Source organism: Lynx rufus, unplaced genomic scaffold, assembly GCF_022079265.1.
Source record: "Lynx rufus isolate CCGP_SWC_20201006 ecotype Redwood Valley unplaced genomic scaffold, mLynRuf1.p SCAF_2, whole genome shotgun sequence".
Lineage (NCBI taxonomy): Eukaryota > Metazoa > Chordata > Mammalia > Carnivora > Felidae > Lynx > Lynx rufus.
The window spans coordinates 203,997,509-204,022,996 of NW_025814834.1; the positions used below are offsets into that span (position 1 = coordinate 203,997,509).

The window sequence follows — 25,488 nt, forward strand, 5'->3', positions numbered from 1 at the left end:
CGGACCCCAGGTTAGGTCCAGCTATTCACCCAGCTCTGGGCCAAGGTAGGCCCAGACCTCCCAGCTTCTTAGCCCTGCTGCGGACAGTTTAGGGTGCTCTTAGGTGAGAGCCATTTAAGAAAAAGCAGATTTGTACAGCAGCCCGTTGGAAGAGGCAAAGGAGATGTCTGTCCATACAAGATGGGGAAGGGAGAGGGTATCCACGTTTCCCACATAAGGGAGTGGGAGCTGTCCAACTGCCTCTCGAAACATCAAAAGGAGAGAAAGAGAGAGAGAGAAGTGACCCTGAGGCTGTCAGTCAGGGATGGAAAGGATGTAGGCTGGCCATTGGCAGAAATTGGGAAGAAGCTGTCCTCCTCACCCATTGGCCCCCCGGAATGGGACCGGAAGCAACTGTGCATTTCTGCCAGGGAGAATGTTCTGTGGGTGGGAGGGCACAGGGACCCTGGGGTGCCAGGGGTGCCCATCAGGGGCAGGTAGGGGAGCCTTCCGTCTGACACAAAGCCATTGGTTTGTCCTGGTCGCACAGATGGTGAGGAATCGTACCGCACGTCTGTCCAGAAAGGGCAGTACATAGGAGGCAAGCCTCTAGACAAGGGACTGCAGCTGGCGCACATCTGTGGGCAGGGCCGGCCGGGCAACTCCGCGGCGGGCAGAGTGCAGGCGCCAACTAGCGGTGGCTCCCGAAACTGCTCCCGGCCCGGCGGCCCCCCGCCGACCTCAGGCTGGAGACCCAAGCTTCCCCTGGTTTCCGCGCCCATCCCCATCCGCAGTGAGCACCCTCCCGAGGGCTGGAAGCACGCCGGATCCTGTGCCCGGTGCCGATACCCACAGGAACCGCATTTTCCGGATATCCGTTTGTAAACCCGCCGCCGTAGGATGAGGGAGAAATCAGGCGGAGGGACAAGCAAGGGCACGGGTGCAAACCGAAACCATTAGACGAATCAAATTTACAAACGCGAGACGCAGCGGGTCCTGGCCCCCTCAGCCACTCCAGGGCCACACGCGTCGCCCGCCCTCGCTGGCCCTGGGCCGTACCTGGCCACGACGTGGTGGGCCTTCAGGCGGGAAGCTCCCAGGGGTCGGACGTGCCACGGCCCCGGTCCCTCGCTTGCTTCTGGTTCCGCAGCTACTGCCAGCGCTCCCGAGACGGCAAGGGCCTTGGCCCTCGCGATCTGTAACTCCGAGATGTAGGCTCCATAAAAGGATCCCGCAAGGGTCCTTCGGTGTTCCCACCTTCGAAATGGCCCGAGGGGCTGATGTGAGGCTATGACGGGGGCAGGGACCGGCTCTCCAGGTGGTCGAGGTTGGGCCGCGGCCTGTCCCCCCTGGGGCACACGAGGGCCTTGAATTCGTTTGGAGAGGACGAAATGGCACGTACTGGGCCGGGTTCAGATCTGGGGCGCGATCCTGCGGCCACCTTCGGATCCTATGCTTCTTGGTTTCCGAAGCTTGGAATTCGTCGTTTTGCACCTGTCAAGCCCGGGAACAACGAATATTCAGCCCAATCTGCAAGACGGCGGGGAGATTCCGCACGCGTTCGTTCGCTCCCTAGACTCCAGGGAGCGCATCTGGGGCGATAATCCAGAATGAACGGGGGCTCGATCTTTCCAGTTCCTCCCCCCGCTGTAGCTTCTCCCTAGGCCCACTCGTTTGGCCTAGGAGGCGGGAGAGGAGGACAGGATTGACTGCTGTGATGCCCTGGGAGTCGCTGGGCCGCGCGGCCGGGACTGAAGCAACAGTGCTTCGGCAGAGCGGTCTGCGTCCCTGCGGCGCGGCCCCAGCACACAGCCGGGGAAGACGAGGCCATGGGCCCGCGGGGGCCAGTCTGCATCCACAGAGAGGAAGAAAATTGCCTCCTCTGGAAGCCGGCGCCCTTAGCTTGGCAGCCATTCCCGCGTTCTCCGCAGTTTTCTTCTGTCCGTGACTCGGTCCTCTTGCACCACGCAGAACAGTGGCTATATGCGCCGGGCAAAAATCAGGGGGAAACACTCGCGTTTTTCAGCCCCCATCGTATTTTTCAAAGAATGTGGCGAAGGCCGAAGGCCGCCACAACGAAGAACGACGAGGCAAGGGGCCTGCACGGTGCTGAAAGTTGCATTGAGGGCAGAGAGGAAGGGAACGGGGTTAGTCACCCCCAAGCCAGATACGGGCCCGCAGGGGACACCCTTCCGTCTGTCCCCGGTTGGCAACGGGACCAAAGAGGCCGGGCCCAAAGCCGCACTAGGCTGGGAGCTGCAGAGGCCGCTGGTGGTCGCGGAATCTCGTGCGCGGTGCAAGCTCATGGGTCAAAATAATTTGCGGGAAGGGGCCAGGGAAGGGTGAAAAACCTCTTTGGGGCAGCTCCCCGCTCGATGTCACCGGCCTTGGGAGCCCCCCGCGTCCCCCAGCTGAGAGTGCAGGCATCACAGGCCGAAAGCAGCTGGAGCTGGGAACGTGCCGCCACTGGCGGCGGGGAAAGGGCGCGAGAAGGGGACCTGCGACCCGCGCATCAGGGAGCCGCGGCCCTGCAGACAACGGCAAAGGAGCCCCCTGCAGAGTCCCGGGCGTTTTCACCAAATTTTTAGCATTGGCCCCGGCGCCCCAGAACTCTCGAGGAGCCCTGGGCTCACGCGCCAGGCCCCCGACCCGGGCGTCCTCCCTGGGGCGGGGCCTTCCGCCCCTCCCCGCTGGGCGGCCTTCGGCGGTCCCGGTTCCTCCCCCCCCCCCCCCCCGAGCGCGGCCGAGGTGCCGGCGATGGGGGCTCCGATTGGCTGAGCGACGCGTCGCTCGGGCCGGCCCCGCCCCCGCGGGCCCCGGGATAGTAACCCCGCGCGGGCCCGCGCGGCGCCGCCACTTGATTCTCGAGGATTTGTCCTGGGGCTGCGGCCGCGCGGTCGGTGGGGCGGCCGCGAGCGGGCTGCGGGGGCGGGCGGCGGCGGCGGCGACAGCCCGCGCGGGCCCCGCCGGGGCCGAGGCAGACGTCCCGCCGCGAGGGGCGGCCGCACGCGGGCCGGGAGCCCAGGATGCGGGGCTAGCGGGCAGGCTGCGCGCGGCCGTCGGGGCAGCGAGGCCTCGCTGCGGGCGGGCCCCGGCGGGGCGCCCCCGGGCGCCGCCCCCTGCGCCCTGAGGCCGCGGCCCGGCTGCTTCTGCTTTCCCGCTTCTCGCGGCAGCGGCGGCCGAGGAGGCGCCCGCGCCGGCCGCCCCCGGGGGAGCCGCGCCGCCGCCGCCCGCCCGGCGCCCTGACGGCCGCTGTTATGCGTATTCCTGTAGACCCGAGCACCAGCCGCCGCTTCACACCTCCCTCCACGGCCTTCCCCTGCGGCGGCGGCGGCGGCGGCGGCGGCGGCGGCGGCAAGATGGGCGAGAACAGCGGCGCGCTGAGCGCGCAGGCGCCCGTGGGGCCCGGCGGGCGCGCCCGGCCGGAGGTGCGCTCGATGGTGGACGTGCTGGCGGACCACGCGGGCGAGCTCGTGCGCACCGACAGCCCCAACTTCCTCTGCTCCGTGCTGCCCTCGCACTGGCGCTGCAACAAGACGCTGCCCGTCGCGTTCAAGGTGAGTGCCGGGCCCGGGGCGGGCGGCCCCTGGTCCTGGGGATCCGGGCGTCTCGGCTGCAGGAGCCAGGGCCCCGGGAAGGCAAGGGAAGGGAGGGGACGTGCCCGCCACCCCGCGGCGAGAGCCCAGCAGCCGGGCCCAGGGCGCTTTCGGTCTCGCCGCGCGCTCCGCCTGGGGACCTTGGCGTTGCCTCTCAGAGGCACCCGGCACGGATGACTCTTGGGAGGGTTGCCCCTTCCACCTTCGGGGAGCCCTGCTGGAAGACGTTGATGCGGAAACGGGCGGATGGGGCCTCGCTCCTCTCCGGTCCGGACCCCCGCGGACACAGCCTTGCGGGCAAAGGGGACGAAGAGCCCCGGAACCGGGGCGAGGACACCGGAGGTGGGGTGCAGAGGGTGGATAGGGCCTACCCTTCACCGCCAGCACCCCTCCTCCTGCACCGCTTCAGAAACACTTCCTGCTCACACCCTCAACCTCTGGCTTCTGAAATTTTACACCGGGCGACTCTAGGGCTGAGAAGGGGGCACCGAACCCTAAACCGTTGCGGGCGGGAATCCCGAATGTCAGGCCGAAATGGGGAGGGGGGCGCTCCCACCCCTGGCAGACCCCAGCCATTCAGAGGATCTTTTTTTTCCCTTTGCTAGGGAGTAGGCGACTGTTTCATTTTCATTTTTTTAAGGGGGCAGCGAGATGAAACGAAAACGCCTTGGTTTTCCCCTAAACCTCTCACAGCTGCCGTGAGAAAGGGCAGGGCAGGAAGGGCCAGCGCTGGGGGTGGTGGGTGCCCGAGGTGGCTGGAAACCGCGGCTTCTGTCAGCTGAGGCCGTCCTTGCTCCCATTAAGACGATTCCAAATTGAAAAAAAAAAAAAAAAAAAAAAGGATGAGTGGCTCTTGGAGGTCTCCCGGGTGACATCTTAAAATGCCAGTGGGGAAAATCTCCCGGGGAGGAGGGGGAGGGGGAGGCCCGTGTGACTTTAATCCCCAGATCGGAGGTTTTACTGTCACTTGGAGCTTAAAAGGAATCTTTGAAATTAAAAGAAGACAGGATGTTGACAGGAAATCTGGCCTTTTTAATCAGACCCCAAACATTTTCTCCTTGAAATTTTTACCATCTGGATCCCTTAGTCCCTGCACGCGGTGGCCACGTTTAAATGGCTGTGACTGTATTTGCAGTCTGATTCCTTTTCAAAAGGCATCTGCCTCTCCCCGCTGCTTGGGGTGAGGGCTGGGGGAGACGAATCAGGAAGGCATCTCCAGCCCCATCCTGCAGTTCCCAGCAGGTGCATCCTCCTGCTATCAGAAACCCCTCTCTCATTTTAAAGGGGTTTTCTGTACAACACCCCTCTAAACACCGGTTTGTTTTACACTGTGCATTTTCCCTGCATAACGAATTCAGGCTCTGCAGAGGCCGAAAACCTGGGCCTGGCCCACATTTCAGGACCAAATTTCATACCCCAAACGGCTCTTGCATTAATTGAGCTTGGGGAGGAGCCCCGTCATTACCGTTGTTGATATTATTTTTATGTAGGGACTTTGTTGCTAGGAGTGTGTCGATTCCTCTTTTGCTCAAGCCGAAGGCAAGAGGGAACTGCACCCCACGCTGTAGGGATGGAGCTCATTCTCAGCTCTCGCTCGGATTTAATTGAAAGAATAATTTCTCAGGACACGGCTTAACCAGTCGATCTAGGATTTGGGTGTGGAAGGCAGAGCTTTGGGCTTCTTGCTTTTGTTATCTGGCGGGGGGGGGGGGGGAAGGTGTCCATTGTGTTTAAGCCTCTTGTCCGCCCTGCCTTTGAGAAATCCTGCAGTGCGCCTGGGACCTAGGGGAGCTGCCCGGCCCCTCCCCACCTCTCCCTTGCGTCCAGTCCCCGTACCTCTCTAAGCTGCTCCTCTGCCCCTGTGCCCTCAGGTGGTGGCGCTGGGGGATGTGCCTGATGGGACGGTGGTGACTGTGATGGCAGGCAATGACGAGAATTACTCTGCTGAACTGCGCAATGCCTCGGCAGTCATGAAGAACCAGGTGGCCAGATTCAACGACCTTCGCTTCGTGGGCCGCAGTGGGCGAGGTGAGCCGAAGGGAGACTGTGCACCCTGACATTGGCAATGGCAGAGGTGGGGGGGAAGGCAGCTGAGAGCAATCCCTTGGGGTCCCAATGGGAGCCCCAGGAACAAGTCTCCAGGCCCGACTTGGTCTAGAACAGTGGGTTGGAACCCCATGGGGGTGTTACAGATCCCTTTGAGGATGTGAGGAAACTTAGGGTCCTTTGCCGGAGAAAGACACAATTCTCTCCCAGTTTCTGGGATTTACTGACTCTCAAAGCCATCCACATCACCCCTTTTTCGAGTGTTCTGGTCTCATAAAAGATGCTGGGAGCAGATCGTGGCTTAACAGCCTCGTAGCTCTTTTGTGGCAGGCGGGTTTAGCAGCTGGCTTAGACAAATGGCTGGTCTGCGGGACGGGGGCGGGGGGGGGGCGAGCACCCCAGCCACCCTCCCCGCGGGGGTGGGATCTCCCAGAGCTTCGAGCTTTGAGGCTGCCTCTCCCCAGCTGTGGTCTCCCCAAGCCACAGTTTCCCCAGCCCCGTGAGCCTTAGGGTGGTTTAGACAGAGGTGAATGCAGTGCAGGATGCCGAATGCTGGAAAGCGCGGCTGGAAAGCCGCCATCCCCCACCCCAGAATCAAGGCTGGTCGGCCACCCTGCCTCTGTGATCTACCTCTGGCAGCAGGAGGAAGGCAGGACCAGCCGCGGCCACTGTGGCTGCCGCCCGGGGCTGTTGAGTGGGAGGCTTCTGGGACCCGAAACCCATCATCGCTTGTGGGTGGAGAAGTCCTAGAAACCCTGCCCCAGCGAAATGGTGGCTTGAGGGCTCGCTGGCCCTTTAAGACCAGCCTGCTGAAAAGTGGGGAGTGCCCTTCCCAAGACCCAGCCTGCCCCTCCAGCTTCGCTAAGAAAGTAAGCTAGGTTTCCTCTGCCGCCAGTCTCAACAGAGGCTGAGGCAGAATTGTACTTTTCATCACCAATAAACAAGACCTTCTCAAGGTTTTAGTTCCCTCTGAGCCGCCAGCCCTGCTCAGAAACGGGCATCTGGGCACCATTTTTTCCTCTCCAACCGTTCAATGTATACATACAAATGTCAAACATATTTTGACTTTTCAGCATTAATTAAAACCAGGGCATTATTTGCATGTAATAACTGTTTACTTGTTACTTTTTATGAAACTGAAATAGTTTACATTCTTTCAAACATTTCCTGTTCCTGTTGGCTCCCTTCCCCATGCACAGATTTCTTTCAAACGTTGCCCTTAACTGGTTGCAGGTTGATGGATGGAAAATGTTTGCTTTTATGAATTAAGCTTTCATTGCTGCTCCTAATTAGTCTCCGAGCCCCTTTTGTCATCCCCAATCTCTCAGGCCTTTTGCAACTTAATCCCGGCCGCAGCCCTGAGTGGAGAGTCACTCGCCACCCGTCGGTGGTGGCCCGCCGGGATGCAGCTTGACTTGGGGGCGGTGGCCAGGTGTGCAGGCCCAGGTGGGGCGAGGATGTGTAGGGGAGGCCGAGGGAGGCCCACCGAAGCTGTGGCCCCCTGGTGAGGCCGGCAGAAGGCGAGGTCGGTCCCGGGAGCCAGCAAGGCGTCAGGAACGTGCCACCTTGCTCCCTGTCCTGGGAGGAAGAGGGGACCCTGTGATTCCCAGAGTTACCGAGGGCATGGCCGGCCAGCGGGCCACTCGGCCACGGAAGATGATTTCTCTATGCCGTTTGTGCGCACAGACCTGCGCTTACCCTGCAGGGCCTGGGGGAGAGAGGCGGGTTCCCCAGACGTTGTTTAGTGTTCAGGCGCCTGCTCTTGGAGGCTGAAGTTGTGCGTCTGGGAGACGCAGGGGGCTGAGTTTGTAAGCCATTCTCACCGCCCTTCTCCCGTCAGTGTCAGTCTCGTGGGACTCGGAGGACAGGCAGGGGGCCTGAATGGGAGATCCAGTACTTGGGGAACCTGACGAGATTTTCAGACCCCAGAGGCTCATGGTGTTGAACGGCCTGGGCTCAACAACCAGCCCCCTGGATTTCAGTCCCAGCTCTGCTGGATGACATGGGGCGCGTAGCTCCACCTCTCTGTGCCTCGGTTTCCCCATCTGGGTAACGGGGACAACGATGATCCCTCCCTGTTGAGACTTTGTGAGGATTAAGGAAATTGGCACAAGCGTATCAACTTGGCACACATCGAGAGTGGGATACATGTTACAGATTTTGTTACTTCAGATGCCTGCCACTGGAGATCTTTGAAGTCGCTTTGAGCGGTATAGTCACTGATTCTGTGATTGTGGTGCGGTTTGGCCGGGGTGGGGGAAACCCAGAAGGTGTGAATCGTCGAGTGGGAGAAGTGGAGGCGGCTGGCAGAGGGGAAGGAGGGCGCCGGGGTCCGGTGGCACGGAGCAGCGTATCTGCTGTGCCCATGTTGCCCAATGGGAAATTCCCACTGAGAGGACACATCAGCGATTGACACAGACAGTGGGTCACTTTGGGAGCGGGGACAGGTTGGAGTTCGGGACCCCGAGCCTTTCCCTGGCCCTCTGACTTCTGCCAAGACTGAGAAGCCAGATGGAAACTTCTGCCTGTTTCCTTGATTCTGTCTTAATTCTAGGAAAATAGCTTTCCTTGAAGGACACATACCCACCACCACCGCCACAGAGCCCTCGCGATAAGCCTGAACGTGGGGCCCAAGCAAAGGGAGGGAAAGAAACCAAGCCATCGGTGTCTCCTGCAGCCAGTAGGGCCGAGGTTCCCACCCCACCAGACACAGTGCCCTTCTTAAAACGAATGTTCTGTTCCGCCCCCTTCACCAGCCTACAGTGAAACGCGTAGACGATGTAACTTACCTACTTACGCGCAGTTTCAAAACCTATACAATTCCATAACTATAACGGGGAAGAAAGGAGAAAGTGATTTATGATAAAATACCCATTTGAACACGTAAATGTTGGGCAAGACTACACTGTGGGTTGAGTGGGCGCTTGTGTGCCTGGCACAACACCCCGTGCCCGCCAGGGCACGCCGCCAGCCCAGGCACACGGGACCCGAGGTCTGAACACAGCATTGCTGTCAATGACATAGTTTTCTGAAGTTGTGAGCAATTCTTGGCAGGGTTAAAAAAAAAACAAAAAACAAAAAGCCTGTCTCCCATTCTGGACAATTCAGTAGATATTAAAAGCATGGAAAAAAACCTTCGCTTTATGTCAAATTGAGTTAGGCTCGTGGCTCAGAGACTCTTTGTAACAAGTTCTCCACACACAGGAAGAATGACTGCCTCCGTGCCCTGGGCAGTTCTGGACATCTGCGTCCTCCCCCCCACATCCCCCCTCTGGAGGACCAGACGCCACAAATTCCCTAAATGTCCTCTAGGAGGCAGCCACCGGCCTAGGTGAAAATGAAGAAAGCATGAGCTCCTAAACTATCACTGGCAGGTTAAAAAGCAGCCAGAGCTTGTGGAGAGAGGTTTGGGTTGAGAGATGAGGGTGTGGCTTACCAGCTGCCGCTGGGAGAGGAGACAGAGGGCCTGTTGGCCAACACTGAGAAAACCCCCAGGTCCCCTGAGACTTGTCCCCTCCTGCTGCCCATGAATCCCCCTGTGGTAGGGGTTATGACCCAAGAACCCGTCTAAGAGGGACAGGGACTTGCCTAAAGCCACACTCCCGGACCTGGCTGTTTGTGCTGATCCAGGGGTCCAGGGTCCCTCCATCCCCCCCCCCCGCCACCCCGGTCCTACGGGAATGTCTGGGGTCACTCAGGGCCCCACAGGGCAGCTACTCCTCCCTCCCTCCTCTCTTTGGGTACCCGGGACGATGGTGCCAAGCCTGGAAAGGGGGGGGGAACTGTTGAGGAGGGCCGATGACCTCAGGGATGGCTTACCGTTTAGTGCCTGGTGAGAGTGGGGGCTTCTCACTCCCCAGGAGGGGGTCCTTAGTATGCGGTGGGGGCACAGACCCCGGCACATTCTAACCTTTTGGGCCCTGCCCAAATACTGTGTGACGTGGATGACTCGTTGCCCCTCCGTCAGCCTCAGTTTTCTCATCTGCAAAATGGGAACGGTCGTCTCTCCCTTAATTTATTTAACCAACATCTACTGAGCATCTCCTATTGTGCCAGATGCTGTCCTTGGGGCTGGGGACGCAGCAGTGAACAAGGGACAAGCAGCTCCCTCCCAAGGTAGGGTGGGAGCGAGAGGGTCTCTGATGCTTCAGATTGAGGTCTTTAGCCTTTTTTTTTTTCCTTTTTTTTTTTTTTTTTTTTTTTTTACCCTATGGCCCGCCTGACAGTTTCAGAATAATGTGTTTTACCGAATCAAATAAAACACAAAGGATTACAATGGAAACCAATGACAATAAAACATAGTTAGCAAAATGTCTTTTAAAATTGGGATAAATGTGCTGCTTTATTAGCGTATTAAATGGTAAGATGTGGCAATGGGTCTGATGACGACCACGATTCTGAGGTTGTGACGAGCACAAAAGATATTTAGAGAAATTTGCAACGTCAGTAATGTGATATGTAAATACCTGTGACGTCTGTTGGTGACAAGGTCACAGGAACTTCTGTAATACCTCTGTGGTTTGCTGCCGACGGTCATACTTGAGGGAGATGCTAAATTGCAGCCAGAGGTTAGGGACAATACAATTGTCATTTTTGTTTTCCTGTCCCTGCTCACGGGCCCACTTAATTCTGAGAAGGAGCCTCGGAGGCCAGGTTTAAGATGCCTGCTTTTGATAAAGTGACCAGAGAGGGCCTCACGGAGGAGGTGACTTTTCAGTGGAGTCCAGAGAGAGTGGCAGGAGCACTTCAATAATTGGGGTCCATCCAGCCTGGCACCCGGCAGTTCAAGGAGGCATTGGAAGTGGCAGAGGCCTGGGGACCCCCCCCCCAGAAAGTGCCCAGCTGGTTGGGGAGGGGGAGGAGTCCAGGAGAAAAGTGACCAAAGAGTGAGGGAAGGCAGGTCCCAGGAGGGGGTAGGCAGGGAGCCTGCGGCCTGGCATTTCCCTAGACCTTCTGCACTTCCAGTCTCCAGAAACCGTGGAAAGTGCCCCTGTGGTCTGAGCGTGAGGGGTTAGATTTCTGCAGACCCTGGAGTCCAGGAGCAGGCGCTGTTTGCATTTCCGTCCCTGCCTCCAGCGGACTGGCTCAGGAAAATTCTTCCAGAGAGGCCCCACTCTTCCCCAGTTTGAGCCGCACCTCAATGTAACCCACCCCCTGGTGTCTCAGAAGCCCGAGGGTTCCGTGCCGGGGCCCCGGAAGCCTGATTTCCTTCCGCTCTGGATCTCCTGTTTCGGGGGCTAGAGTTTTCATGGATCACTGGACCCAACCGTGCAAAGAGAACCGCTAAGCAGCGTTCCCTGCCCTGAGAGCTCCTCTCCCGCCTGTGAAGCGGGGACATCAAGACTGGCTGCCTGCCTGCCTGCCTTGGGGAGTTGCCGGGAGTACAGGGGCTGCAGAGGGGTCCACTCAGGCTGCCTCCCTCGGCGCCCGCCCGTGGCCCACAGGCCCCTGCCCTTACGGAGCCCCTGGGTCTGCAACTGGGGTGCAGAGATAGGGATGCTCAGGGGCAGAGAAGGAGGAGGCCGGCATTAGGGGATCAGCGAGGCTCCCCTCGCACCCTCCCCAGTCTCAGACCGTGTGGGGGCTTTGATGCTACTAGAAAAGAGGGCAGGAGAGGAGAGACCTACTTCAGCGAAGGTGAGAGGAGAATTGGGTTGCCCTTTGAGGAGAATCTTGACCTCATACCCCACCCACCACTTATACCCCCAGAAGAGCCAAAGAATTAGAGGTAGAAGGTAGAGAAGAAGGCTGTTTATCAAGGGGAAGCCTCGATTCGCTTTTTACACGGGGAAACCCGCCTCAACATAAGACAGTAGGAGAAAGCACCAGCGAGAGGAAGCACTGGAAATGCAAACCAGCTCGGGGTCAGAAGGCAAAAAGCAAATCGCAAGACAGAAAGGCCACTGAGCTGAGAAACTGATGGCCACACAAAGGGCGGGGAAAGCGCTCAGAGGCTACTGCAGAGCGATCTCCCAAAGGCGCCGAAATGCCAATAGGAAAGCATAAAGGAACATCGAGGCGATAGTTGGCGTTGGGTTAGGACAGAGGATGAACGTGTCAAAACTTTCAGTCTCACTGGGCATGGCCAAAAGGCAAACGGAGTCAGGGGCAGTAAGATCTTCCTTCCACCTTGACAGGCGGCCATGCTGCCGATGGCACCGCGCTGACAGCTGTCACGGTCGCGGTGACTCTCTAGAGCACCATCTCGCCAGAGAGATCAATGCCCCTGAATACGCCCCAACCCTCTGACTGCGATGAAATCACTCACCACTTCTTGGAATCTTTTCTGAGGAAATCAGCAGAGATGGAGACAAAGATTTTTATAAACGAAAGGTCGTTTTCATTTTATTCTAACTGGTTAAAAAAAATTATCATTTTAAAAGTTTTTCCTCTCTTAGGAATTTTGAATGGAGACTTTGGAGCCAAATGTCTGTCTAAAAATAGAACAGAGTTCTGGAAATAACAGTTGCGTGTACAAATGAAATGTCGGCAGCTCCCAAATCAGCCCCTTTTCAGCCCCAGCTGCACACACCAGTGAGAAGTCAGCAGGGGCGTCAGAGAGTAAGACAGATAAATAAAAGATGAGGCTTCTGTGAGTTGAAATATTTTGCAGCCATTAAAAATGAAGTTTATGAAGGATTTTTAACGACATGAGAAAGTGCTTATGATGTGAGGTTAAATGAAAGAAAACAAAACCAGGGTATGAAAATATGTATTTTGGTATCATTGCAACTCTGTAAATACACATAACCCACACAAAAAAGGATTAGAGGAGAAAACACCCAAATGTTAATAGTGTTTATTCCTGGCTAGTTGAACCGTGGGCGATTTTTCTGTGTTCCCCAAATTTTCTATAAAGATCACTCATTACCTTTAGGAAAAAATAAGTGCATTTTTATACATATTTTTGTAGTTATACGTGCGGTGCTCCCCCCCCCCCAAATCGCAAGGGTGGCTGCGAAAATCGCACCCCCAAATCGCAAAAGCCAGGAAGCAGGGAGAAAATTAGCAGGGTGGCCAGAGCATGGGGAGGGGGAAGGTGATAAAGTTGGTGCCAGACCTCCTGGGGCCCTGAATGCCAAGGCCAGCAGCTGGAACTTCACCCACAGCCCCATCTTCTGCCCAGGTTCGAAGGAGAGAGATCTGCCCCTTCTGGGAGGGAGACGGGGTGTTGTTAACAGCTCCAGGTGCCAACCTCCTGCCTTTATTCTCCACTCCCCCCCAGGGAAGAGTTTCACACTGACCATCACCGTGTTCACCAACCCCACCCAAGTGGCCACCTACCACCGAGCCATCAAGGTGACCGTGGATGGACCCCGGGAACCCAGACGTAAGTGCCCGAGCCACTGAGCCCGCTGGGCAGTGGGGAGGAGGGTCCAGCAGGGGGAAGGGCAGCAGCCGAGGTCAGACAGATGGCAGTGATCCCCTTAAAAACGCTCTCATCAGGGGGCTGCACTCCTGGGCTCTACATCCCTGCGCACTCCGGGTGCCTGCCAATAAACCCAAACCCTCTGTGCTTATCCCTGGACTGCTGGAGGCCAGCAAGGACCATAGGAAGGGGTAATGGCAGAATCAGCTTGACCCCCCCCCCCCAGGACTGCCCACTGACAGCCAGCTGAGAGAGTATGGATTTGTGTTTGGCATCTGTTAGGGAAAGGAACTAGATGGAAAAGTCTTCCAATAGGGTATTTGTGAGTGTTGGGGGTGGGGGGAGGTCGGGCCAGGTTTGCTCTACTCTGTCCCAGCTTCCTCTGCCAGTGGCTGAGGGAGGGAGCCATCAAAAACAGGAGTTGGTCTGGCTGTGAGGCCACATCCCCTCCTTGGAAACTTTCTTTGGGTCTCAGTATGTGACTTAAGTCACACGCAGCCTGGGCACTCTGACCCCAAAACCCACACTCAAGAATGCAAACTTGATTCTGCAGATATTTACTGAGCACCTACTATGCGCAGGGAGTCCTGATGTGTGCCTTTTAGCATCAAAGAGAGTTTGTGTTTAATTGCTTCTGCCTGCTGAAGGATAATGCTGTTTGCAGGTTTACATTATGGGCACTTGAGGGGCAGCTGCCACAGAATGGGCCAGAGGTCTGTGTTCACTAAATGAGTGAATGAATGAATGAATGAATGAATGAATGAATGAAAGAAACAGAGAACCAGCTGGCCAGCTGGCCATTTCTGGACTGGCTGCTTTCTGAGCCCTGACCAGAGTGCTCATTCTGAACCACCCCACCCCCCAACTTGTACCATGCTCAGTGTGGGGTATCGGGAGCTACCCTGCCTTTCCCTTCCTACTCGTGGCCCTTTAGAGTTTAGAAAACCCTCTCACATTTATTGTCCATTGGGATCCTTACGACAGCAGAGCCAAAGGGTCACCCCAGTTCCAGTGGGGAGAGAGTCCAGGCCAGGGGACGTTGAGAACCTGCCAGGGCCTCCCATGGCCTTTGGTGCTGGGAGGGGCCCTGTCTTCCCAGAGACAGTCATCGTCGATTTCCATTCCAAGTTGGGTGGACTTGGGGCAGGAAGACAGAATGGGGACTGGAGGCCAGGAGGCTCAGAACAGATGGGGCTCTGCCAGGGTGTCGTCAGTGAGGGCCACCCAGGGCTGGCCCCTCCTCCTGGGGAATCAGACTGACCTAGCTCCCCATCTGTCCAATTCCGGGGCCCACTCCGGTGTCTGGCCACTTGGGGAAGGCTTAAAGCTGGGCTTGGTGTCCCCGGATGACTCTCCCTGAAGGCCCTCAGGGCCCCCTCCTCCGGCCTCCCTTAGCTCCCTCATATGGTCTTCAGACCCAAAGGCAGGCATCTGCTCCAGCCAGATTCTTGCCGGGACTGGATGTGGATGGGTCCATGCCCCTGGCCTTGGGATCCATGGCCCTGGACAAGTCGTGTTGTCTTTTGGGCCTCAGTCTTGTCACCTGTGAACTGAGTCAGTGACCCTAAGAGTCTCGAGGTGGTGATATCTGGGAAACCCTTGTGAGCCATGAGCCACCAGGATGCGGAAGACAGCCTGCCTGGTTGGGGATGTTGGGGAAACTGCTGGCCTCTTTCAGCCTCAGCCCCCCCGCCTCCAGGAAGTGGGGTGCTACCACCCACACCACAGGCCTAGAGACCAGTGATGGCATGTGGATAGCATCTGGCTGTGGCAGGGGGAGGGTCCTGGTGAGTCACTGGAGCCATGGTGTTCGGTTATCCCCAGCACCTGGCCACCACCGTGCATTTCCACCACGAGCACCATCGGTGGGTGGTGACTCTTGGTCCGCAGCAGGGGGGCAGCCCAAGCCATGGCCCTAAAGGTATCAAACAGGTGGCACACCACTCTGTCTCCAGGGGCAGAATCGGGACGGACGGGAGCCACAGTCGGCTTCACTGCGATGATGCAGCACTTAGGAGCCACTCCGCAAAGCAGTGAGCACCCAGTCCATAGAGGCATGTGGCAGGGGGTCTTGGAGCTTGCTAGGAAGGTTCCCAGGGGCCCAGCAATGCCTGGAATCCCTCAGAACCCCCCATGTCCAGCCATTCTCAGCCCAGAGCTGCCCACCACCCCCCCGCCCCACCTTGAGGGCCCTGGATAAGGGCAGGGGTGTGGCCCTGCCTTTGGGAGCCCCCAGTTCAAATCCCCTGCTGGCTCTTCTCTCCTGGGGTCCCCAGACCTGAGACAGCCCTTCTGGGGGTGAGCTGATAGGGGAAGGCAGTGGGGGGGGGGGGGTGGCAGGGGACTGCACAGGACAAGGCACCCGAGGCCGGAGGGAGGGGAGACAGCGAGAGGAAGGAAAGAGAAGCCAGCCCGGGAGATGGGCCGGAGTCCGAGGCCAGGCTGGCTGTGTGACCCGAGGCAAATGGCACCCCTCTCTAGGCCTTTAAGTCTCATTAAAGAGACTTGTTCAAACAAAATCTTCGCAGAAGCTTATTTATAGAAAAGAGCAGCTGTGGGAGGAGGCAGTTCTCCAGGTCTCCCGTCCTGAGGGCCTGCTTGCCTGTGCCCCCGCCCACCCAGGCCTTCAGGTCAGGTCTCACCCGCACCCTGGCTGCCATCCCCACCCTGGCCTTGTCTGTGACCTTGGACAAATCGTCCTCCTCTCCGGGCCTCCGTTTCCCCACCTGTAAGAGGTGAGAGACCCGATCGATGCTGCTGGTCACCAAGCACTCCTCGTGTGCCAGGTCCCCAGTAACAGGTCTGCGACCACCCGGGAGGAGACAGGCCAGGAGGCAGAGCCACGTGCCCAAGGGTGAGTTTCAGTGCACCCCATGGGCTCCAGTCTGGGGCTCAGGGAAGTGAGGGCCACTTGGAAGGGCCTTCCTGCCTCACTGTGCCTCATCTATAAAATGGGGAGAATAGGAGCATCTGCTCTGGGGAGTTGTCCTGAGCGTTAAAGGAGCCTGCAGCTGCACAGCCCGCAGGAAGTACCCAAACCCTCAGGGATTATCACAGGATTTCCTTTCTGGGCTTTTCTCCTGCTTTGTGACTCCCCACCCCATGTGAGGGTTGAGCCTCGTGTGGCGTGGCGGTGGGAGTAGGGGCTGGTCCTGGGAGCCAAGGAGTAGGAGTCTGCAGATCCCTGAGGCCCAGCTGTGGGTTCTGTGGCTGGGTCGTTCCCCTCTGGTGCCCTGCAGAGCATGCCCGATATGCAGCCAGGTGGCTGGCTGGGCTTGAAGGCTAGCTTGGTGGCTTCCTGCCTGTGTGGCCTTGGTTTCTGAGGTTCTCGATGCTGGTGTCCCTCATAGTCACCGGGGGCTGGTTCAAAAGCAGGTGGCTGAGCAGGGTCCGGGATTCAGGCGGGAGGCAGTCCGGTGCCTGGCGATTGGGTTTAGCAGGTGCTGGCACCTGAAAGGGTAGGACCCAAGTTTTTAATCCGGCCGGAGGCAAAGGGGGACAGTTCGAGCATCTTGCCTGTGGGCCCTTTCTTCCCAAAAATGTACATGGAATGATTTCAACAGATATTTTCCTGGGCACCTTTCATGTGTCTGGCACTGTTCTAGAAACTGGGAATGCCACAGTGAGCCCAATAGACAGGCTCCGTCCCACTTGGGTCTTCTACATTAGAGGTGGGGAAAGATGGTATAAATAGTTCTATTGTCCCTGTGGCCACAGCACCCCACGTGATCTGTGCTCGTTACCCCCTGACTTCCTCTCTGACATCCTCCTTGCTCACCCCACTCTGGCCACCCTGGCCTCCTGGCTGGTCTTCAAACTGGGCGGCCACATCCCTGCCTCAGGGCCTTTGCACTGCTGTTCTCTCTCTCTGAAACACAGACACCCCCAGATGCGTGGCTTGTACTTTCCCACCCTGAATGAAGGCTTTACTCAAACTTCTCAGTGAGACCCCCACCACCGTCATGCTGTTTCAAATCACGCACACGCACCTACCCCTTACCAGCTTTGATTTTTACCTAGAACCCTGATCACCTTCCAAGATGCAATAGAGTTCACTCATTTATGTCATTTATTTCCCATCTCCGCTCACTATTACATACGCTCCATGGGGCAGAAGTTCTTTCCTCTGCTTTGCCACGTGCGGGCATAGACCCTGGAATACAGACATGAGCGCTTAGTAGGTGCTCAGTAAATATGTGTTGAACAAATGAAGTACCTAAATGATTAGTCGACTTAATCTCAGGTTGTGAGAAGTCTTATGGGGAAAAACAAAGCTGGGGGGAGGGGTAGAGCGCACAGGGATGGGATGTGGGCAGGGAGGGGATACCGGGGAAGCCTCTTGAGGAGGTGACATTTGACCAGAGAGGCCTGAAGGAAGTAAGCAAACAGGCTCCAGACGGCACGGGCAGGAAGCGTGACCCTAAGCCCGTAGCGGGGCCTTCCAGGGTCCTAGACTTGCCACAATTTCGGTCTCCGCTCCAGGTGTGGGGAGGTAGAGGGAGGCCTGGGCTGAGGAGAGGCAACTCCTCTGAGGAGAGGCCCGTACTCCCAGGGGAGTGCACCCAGCAGGAGGGAAGGGGTTAACCTCAGACCTCCCGGGCTCCCCTAATCAACCCCAGGCCGCTGGAAGCCCCAGTTGCGGCCCTGGGAGGGAGCCGCTTGCCTCCCTGCCCGCTGGCCCCCGGCCAGCCGGTTTCCCAGCCCAGCCACCGACCGGCTTTCATCTGCTCACAGGGGGCCGATTCAAGGCAGACCACCCGGGGCCCAGCACCCGCCTGCGATTCCCCGCGGTTGTTAAGAGTCGGGTGTAAATCTCCTGACAGGCCACAGAGCGGGCCTGGGGCCCGGGGGCCCCACCCCGCAGCTGGGCGGACAGTGGCTGCTGTGTCTGGGCCGTGACCGCACCAGAGCCGGGCCAGGCAGCCGAGGAGGCAGCTGAGTGGCTTCGGATGGGTGAAGGGCCCCGTAATTGGGGCCCGCATTGTTCCCGGCAGCCGCCGCTCTTCCTGTGCCCGGCTCTGCTTCTCCCTGTCCCCTGTCCCCTGCCTCCCCGTCCCTCTCCCACCCAGCTGAGGCCGAGCGCCGAGCTGGTCACTTGCCGGTCAGACCTCACCGCCAGTCAGCCCAGCTCTCCTCTCTCGGAGCGCCTGGGAAGCCGAGACCTCAGCCGCCAAGCTTCGTGCAACGTGCTGACCGGTCCAGGTTTGACCTTGACCTCGCACCTCCACTTTCCCACCTGTAAAATGGGGGTGATGGTAGCAGCCCCTCAGAGGGTTATGGCCCTTATAAACGATATGCGTGGCTCACCTAGCACGGTGCTTGGCCCCTCGTAGGTGCCTGCAAAAGTGGTTGCTGCTCTCATCATGGGGACTTGTGTTGGGGCAGCACGAAGGCAGAGGGATGGCCCTGACGGTCCCCAAGAAGCACCAGGTACTTGGCAGGTGCAGGGACCCCGTGCCGGCCCAGCTGGTGGTGATGAAGGATGCCTAGGGACTGGTGGGAAGGGAGCCCCCAGCCCAGAATCCAGCCCTCGTTCTCTTCCTCCAGCACCGTGTGACCCTGGGTGAATCACTCAGCGTGGCTGGACCACAGTATTCCTTTCCCCCGCTTCTGGCCCTTCTCCTACACCTGCGAGGCTGGGCATGCCTACCGTATAGACACGTTAAGGAAGAACTATGGCGCCCAGAACGCCTTCCTTGAGGGCCTAGGCCGGACCACCTGTTTAATTCCTGCAGCCTGTCCACACCCTTCGGAGTTCCAATGTGATCTCCATTTTACAGATGAGACAGCTGAGGCCCAGAGGGAGAAGGTGACCTGCCCAAGATCCCCAGTGGGTGAGAACTGCCTCATACAGGCCTGGGCCACTGGGACCTTGGCCTCCTATAAATGAGGGTCACAGCACTAATCGAGGCATGCTGCAGGGACCGGCAGTGACTTGAGCTCAGCTACTGGAGGCTGACAGGTGTGGTGGGCCAAGGTGGGGCCTTACCCAGGTGGCCCCCATCCTCCCTGCAAAGTGTTTTACTTTTAAACACTTAGGGTCTGTCCTGCAGCTTATCCTCACCTTGGGGGTTAGGCAGCATGAAAACCACTTGACCGTTGCAGTGGTTAAGGCCCAGAGGAGGAGAGAGACTTGGTGGGTCAGAGCAAAACGTGGTTAGAGAGCTGGACGCTCAGCACTGAGCTGCAGAGCAGGGCGGGGCTCCTGGTGGAGTCCACTGAGACCCTCTCCTCTTCTTCCCAGGCCCATCCTCCTGGGCCCGCAGAGAGTTGCCCTGGGCCCTGGGCTCGGCCCTAACACCTGTTATCTGGAACCCATGATTGTCAAAACCCAGGCTCCTTGCTTTCAGGATGGACTCCAGGGAGAGAAGGTGGCCTCAAGCCATCTGTGTGACCTCAGACATGTCACTGCCCCTCACCGAGCCTCAGTTTTCTCACCTGTAAAGGAGGGACAGTGAGAAGATGCAGGGTGAAACAAGGCAATGCATGTCAACACCTTAGACGCCGGAGTGGAGGGAGCGTTCAGCAAGCAGGGGCTGCTATTTTTATTTCCGGCACCGCTAGCTGCTGCTCTCAGCCTACGGGGTGCTGCAGAGGCTCGGTGCTGGGACAAGGGGTCTTCCTGCCAGGGAGGGGCTCTTGGGGTGAGCCCCAAAGGACAGAAAAGCATTCCTGGTGGGGGCTGTGCCTGAGCTGTGGCTCTGAAGTGTGAGAGGCAGAGCATACTTGAGAAACTCTAAGAACAGCAGCAAGAGGAGAGAGGTGGGGTGGGGGCGTGGGGGGTGGGTGACCCATGGAGCAAGCAACCCTGCCTCCTTTTCTTCTGGAGGCCTGAGTATGGCCGGTGGCTCCCACCGGTAGTGGTCATCTTAAGCCAGGGACTCTCAAAGCTTAGAGGGGCCCCAGTGAGCAAGCTGTGCAGAGGGGAAACTGAGGCACGGTGTGAAAGGGCTGAGCCCCAGATGACCGAGTGAGCGAGGCCAAGCCCCCCCCCACCACCACCACCACCACCGGCTCCCACTGTGGGTGGCCAAATGAAAGAGGTCTATTCTGTGGGCCCATCTTTCCTCGGGCACAGGAAGTTCCGTTCTGCTCCAAGTGTGAAGGCCGGGGCCCTGTGGCTCTGAGACTCTCCGGCGCCCGGGCCACGTGGAGCCACCTCAGCTTCCCCCTGCCCCTCCCTTGTTCCCCAGCAACAAGGAAGCAATTCCCAAAGCCCTGTGAGAACTCCCACACTCCAGGGGGCGGGCCCTTTGTGACGGCAGCACAGCGCGTGGTGGAGTATATGCTTCGGGGCCAGATTACCTGACTTTTAGCCCAAACCGACCACATAGCAGAGATCTCCTCTGGAAGCCTCAGTAGCCCCATCTGTACAGTGGGAGCAAAAAGGAAAGCGTCAAGGGACTCTGTCTCAGGGGTCTGCACGCCAGTGCTGGCTCTGCCGACCCCGTTTTCTGTCCCACGCTTACAGTCGTGGCCTCGGTGTCCTGATCTCTGACATGGGGGTGATAATCTCACCCTCCCTTGGCAGGAGCTGGGGTATAGAAGTAACCCATGTAGCTGGAGGGCATTTATAGACCTTGTGTGGCCACAATGGGGACACTGCGGCTTGGGGTGGGGGAAAGGGCGTGTGACTTGAGTGAGGCCACCAAGCTGCACAAGTGGCTGGGCCCTACCTCGAACCCAGGCTGGCTGTGAACCCTGCCCTCCTTCCGCTGGGCTGCAAATGCCGCGTACACAGCGTGACTCAGAAACGGGGCTTCGTTCCACAATGGCAATCATCAGGAGGCCGGACGTATCGCACGAGTTTTTGTGCAGCCCCCGTTGTCTCACTTCAAGCTTGTGGTCGACTAAGACACCCAGACTCTTCGCACCCAAGCTGCTGTCAGGCCAGTCTGCAGTCTCCACGTCTATCCGGCCGACTTCCTGCCTGTTGAGATCGTTCTGAATTCATTTGCCCTCCAGCTTGTCCACCCCACCCTGCTGGTTCTTCGGTGGCCGCAGCAGCAACGGCAACAACATTTCTTCCGAGGCTTATCAGGGCCGAGCCCTGCGGCACCCCCCTCGAGACCACCTCCTGAGGGGTAGCCATGAAGCAGTCCTCAGGGGCTGAGGTTACACAACCAACTGGACGCTGAAATCTCGAACTTGGAGGCTGTAAACTGGCAGCCCCTGAGCAGGACACATCCTACGACTTGGTTTGGGATGTTTTTTCTCCTTTTCTTTGTTTTGTTTTGTTTCTCGGTATTGGAGTGAATTGCCAGCATGGAAAGCATGGAAGATTTCACATAAAAGCAAGTTTATTGTTCTCCTGCCAAACTGGTGGGTCTGGCAACACTGGGTCCACCCCCACGAGGGCACCCGTCGGCTGGACCGGGGGACAACTGCCCCTCCTGCAAAGGACTCCCTCTTCCAGTCCGCCTCACTCCCCACCCACCCCGAGTGCCTCATTCATGGCCTGCCGGCCCCCAGAGGCCTCAGAGTCCGTAGCCCTGGCTCCAGCTGAACTTACCCAGCCTACATTTCCCCCCTTGCCAAAGGTCCTGGGAGGCCGCGGCAGACAAATGTCCCTTGGGCTCCAGGCCTGGGGCCTCCTGGGAGGAGAAGGGGGGTTCCCGGCTCCTTGGTGACTTGCCGAGCCCACTGTGCCTCCCAGGACTCCCAAGTTCTTCCCCAAGAGCCCTCAGATGCCCGTGCGAGGCAGGGGTGTGCAGGGAGCCTGGGCGTCTGTGGTGCCAGAATCCGTTGCATCCCCATTTTGAAAATCAGAAGTCAAACCTGTTCTGAGGCCTCCAACTCTGTCCCCTCACCCCCAAGGGAGGTCAACAGTCATTTCATGCTTTTCCAGGCCTCAGGAAGGATGGTGAGGAGTTCTGTTTCACTTCCTACCCACTTCCCTCTTCTTCTCTCCTTGTCAATCTAGAAAACTCGGCATGCCCCTGCAGACCCGAGGACTCAGGCAAGCCTTCCCTCTCCCTCAGCTCCTCCCCATGCTTCTACTCCAAGGGGTCCCAGATCCAAAACATCGTTCCCTCTTCCTCACTGTGTGACTGCAGACAAGCCTCTTCGCCTCTCTGAGCTGCAATTCTCTTGGTAAAAAAGAGAACCTAGCCTCCCTGCCTGGCCTGGCCTCCTCCCTCAGGGTTGATTGGAGTGGAATAGGCCAGCGTCGGGTGTCAGGCTCACGGCTAGTGTCTGACCGATCAGCCCATGCCAGTGTCTGTGCGCTGGAGAGAGCCCCAGACACAAAGAGGTGTGAATAGGGATGTTTCTGGGCCGTGACAGGGACATTGCATGTGAAGGAGAGTGGAGAAAATTTCAAAACGACCTAAGCATCCTAGAGGACTGGCTGAGCGAGTGGCAGCCACCAGGGGCTGTGACCAGCAGGAACAAGGGACATCTGCTGCCATAGTGATCAGCCCTCCTCGTACTTGCTGAGCCCCCACCGAGCCCCAAGGAGGCCCCCCGAGGTTCAGCAGGAGCTCTGTTGTTTCTGTGGGGCTGGGTTACTCCCGCCATTTTACAGGTCAGGAGACAGGTGGTCCACCTGGCTGGAAAAGCGAGTTACAGAATGATAAACCAGCCTGAGACCACTCCAGAGGTTCTTGGGAGAAACTTGCTCTGTGTTTTCCATGCATGTGAAACCAAAAAGAGGCTGGAAAGAAAGACCCCCAAACTGATCACATGGAGATTTCTGGGGAGGGGTTCAGGGTGGGTGGAAGGAGTCATTAGCCTTATCTGTAATTCTGCAGTGCGTTTGTTTTTGTAGAGATTCATGTGTTGCTTATGAAATGGAAAATGAATAGTTGAAAATGTGGTGTGGCAGGGGAGGGGTGGTCCCCACAAACCCGATGTCATTCAAGAAGCCATGCGGGGAGCCCTCAGCCAGCTGCACAGAGGCAGGCGCATGGCCACCCCAGCCCTGCCCGCACCTCTGGGGCCTAGGAGACGAGGCTGGGGCCCTTCCCCGGGTGGGCTGTGGCAGAGAAGTGGTGGCAGATGCTAGCAGTCTCTCCGCGTGTAATGCCCCAAGCCAGGTGCCCCGGTCCCCTGTCCCCAGCTCCCATTCAGAGGTGGGAGTTCGGGCCCTCCCCATGCCGCCTCCGCACGTCCCGGTGAATTTTCCCTTCTGTCTGGGGCCCGGCGAGGACAAGGGCTGTGCTGGGGGGGGTCTCCGGATGGCTGAGGGCTAGAGCAGCCAGCTGTCCCAGGCCAGGGCCAATTATTCTTGCAGGGGGGGTGGGGAGGTAAAGGGTGGCAGCACCCCCCGCCCCCGGGGCTCTCTCCCTCACGCCCCCGGGAGCCCACCTGAGCCATTTCACACGGCTGCTGCTTCAGTTTACACTTGTGCTGCACAGCGGGCTGTTGAGGTTCAAGTAGAAGAACACGTATGCCTACTCCAGCAGGTAGGGGTGAGGCGGGCCAGGTAGAAGAGCACATACGCCTGCTCCAGCAGGTAGGGGTGAGGCGGGCCATCACGGCAGCCCCAGGGCAGCCCATAATGACCGTTCTCTGTGCATGAGGTCTCTGGGGAACCTCAGAAAAGAGGTCGGTAGTAACCTGAGGATTGTCCCTGCAGAGGTGTCAGGGAGAACCGCATCTCCCCCCCCCCCCCCCCGCCAAGCGGAGTGAGGCATTTCCGTCCCCCTGAGATTCTCAGGAACCAGCTGCTGACGGGCTTTCCACACCCCCCCCCCAATGCTTTGCAGGGCACCGGCAGAAGCTGGAGGACCAGACCAAGGCGTTCCCCGACCGCTTCGGGGACCTGGAAAGACTGCGCATGCGCGTGACGCCCAGCGCGCCCAGTCCCCGCGGTTCCATCAGCACCGCCAGCCACTTCAGCAGCCAGGCCCAGACCCCCATCCAAGGTGCGGCACGGGCGGGAAGGGCAGTGGGGAGGTGGACGGGGGGCCGGGGCGTGGTCCTGCGCCTCCGGACCGAAAGCTCATTTGAAGGTCACTCGCTGCACCGCCTTGTTTTTTGGAGGAGGTCGCTGGTGCTCATTTGCTCCTACAGGTGTTTCCTAGGGATGTGCCCCGACCTGGGCTGGGCCCTTCGTTCATTCACTCAGCAGACGCTTACTGACACCCACCACGGGTCATGTGCCGTGCCTGGGGGGTCAGCATGAATAGACACGGTCCCTGCTCTCCAGGAACTCCCTGTCCCTTGAGGGAGATGGGCATTAATCCCACCGTGTGTGTACCCATTAAAATTGGGGCACGACTTGTCTAAGGAGCCTGTGACAGACCAGTCCCAGTGGCCCCCGCCGGAGCCTCTGCTGTGTCGTCTGAAAGAGGGGCAGTGGTGGCTGCCTCAGCCCCGGGGCGTCAGATGTTCAAATGCCAGGGCTGCACTCAGACAACCTTCGTAAACAGCAAAGAGATGTGGCAGCCCCGGAAACACACAGCACCCCCTGGGAAAAGTCCTCCCTTCCCCCAACCCCCTCCCCGCCCCAGGGAGTTCCTCCAAACAGAAGAGGAGGGAGGCATCTAGGCCGAAGCCCCAGACCGTGTCTCTGTCCCCATTGCCTGGGTGGACGCAGCAGGCACGATGGGGCCTTGCAGAGCAGACAGGATGCCTGGCACGTGGCAGGTGCCCATTAAGTGGCTGGGTGGTGAGTATTTACTCTGCACTCCGGGCCCTCTCAGCCAGCGGGTCGGGGCACAGAGGACCGTGCGAGGCTGGCCCCTGGCCAGGCAGAGGCCGAGAACCCTGGTCAGCTGTGCTGGACAGAGGCGGGAGGGCCAGCTGCTGCTGCTTGATGTGGGTGTTCTCGGCCTGCTTAGAACCCATCTGGCAGATGAGCGAGTTGAGGCTTAAGAAATTAAGGGCCACTCTTGGGTCGCAGAGCCCAAAACTTTGGACCTTTGACCAGGTCCAAGGGCCCCACTGCACCTACCCCCAGGAGCTTCCTGCACTTCTGAGGGCACAGACAAGGGGGCCCCAAGGAGGAAGAGCCCGGGTAGGGGCACAAACTGACTGCCTTCTCCATGCTCCAGGCTGATATGAGGGCTTCCTGGGGCTCTCCGCTAAGAGAGACCTTGCCGCCAGGCATGATGCAGTGTCAGGGGGACTTACGATAGTCCCTCGGGGTGAAGAGATGGTCCCTTCTATTCTGGTGTGGGAAGCTTCCACTCTTGGCCCTACTGAGCCCCCAGGGTGGGGAAAGACCCATGGGCTGGTGAGTTCTGAGACACTCAGTAGTTCTTGAGCCCAGGGGGCTGCCGCACAAGGGTCTGACCTCAAGAACCAGTGGGAGGTACTCTGCTCCCTGGGCTCATGGCCCACCCCTGCCCAAAGCTGTGCATGCTTCCATTTCCCACAGGCCAGCACTTGTCAAGGTACAGTAGCCTAACACTCTAGGCCTTTCCCTGCTACAGGCAGAGCTGGGGCCCAGGGAGCCCCGGAATCTAGAAGGTGAGAGTAAACAGTGGCTTCCTGTCCAGCAGCTCCTGTGGAAGGAAAGCCTCCCTCCTCGCTGCCACAGTTGTGTGGATG

The 25,488-nt window shown here is 58.5% G+C and overlaps 1 protein-coding gene across 1 annotated transcript in view; it reads left to right on the forward strand.

The window, feature by feature from the left end:
• Window positions 1-25,488, forward strand: part of RUNX3 (RUNX family transcription factor 3) — a 59,497-nt gene that overhangs the window by 27,946 nt on the left and 6,063 nt on the right. The window contains exons 2-5 of the mRNA XM_047083618.1: window positions 3,253-3,536; window positions 5,447-5,603; window positions 12,847-12,951; window positions 23,700-23,858. Coding sequence (XP_046939574.1) covers window positions 3,253-3,536; window positions 5,447-5,603; window positions 12,847-12,951; window positions 23,700-23,858 — 705 coding nt within the window. The remainder of the gene's footprint in view (window positions 1-3,252; window positions 3,537-5,446; window positions 5,604-12,846; window positions 12,952-23,699; window positions 23,859-25,488) is intronic.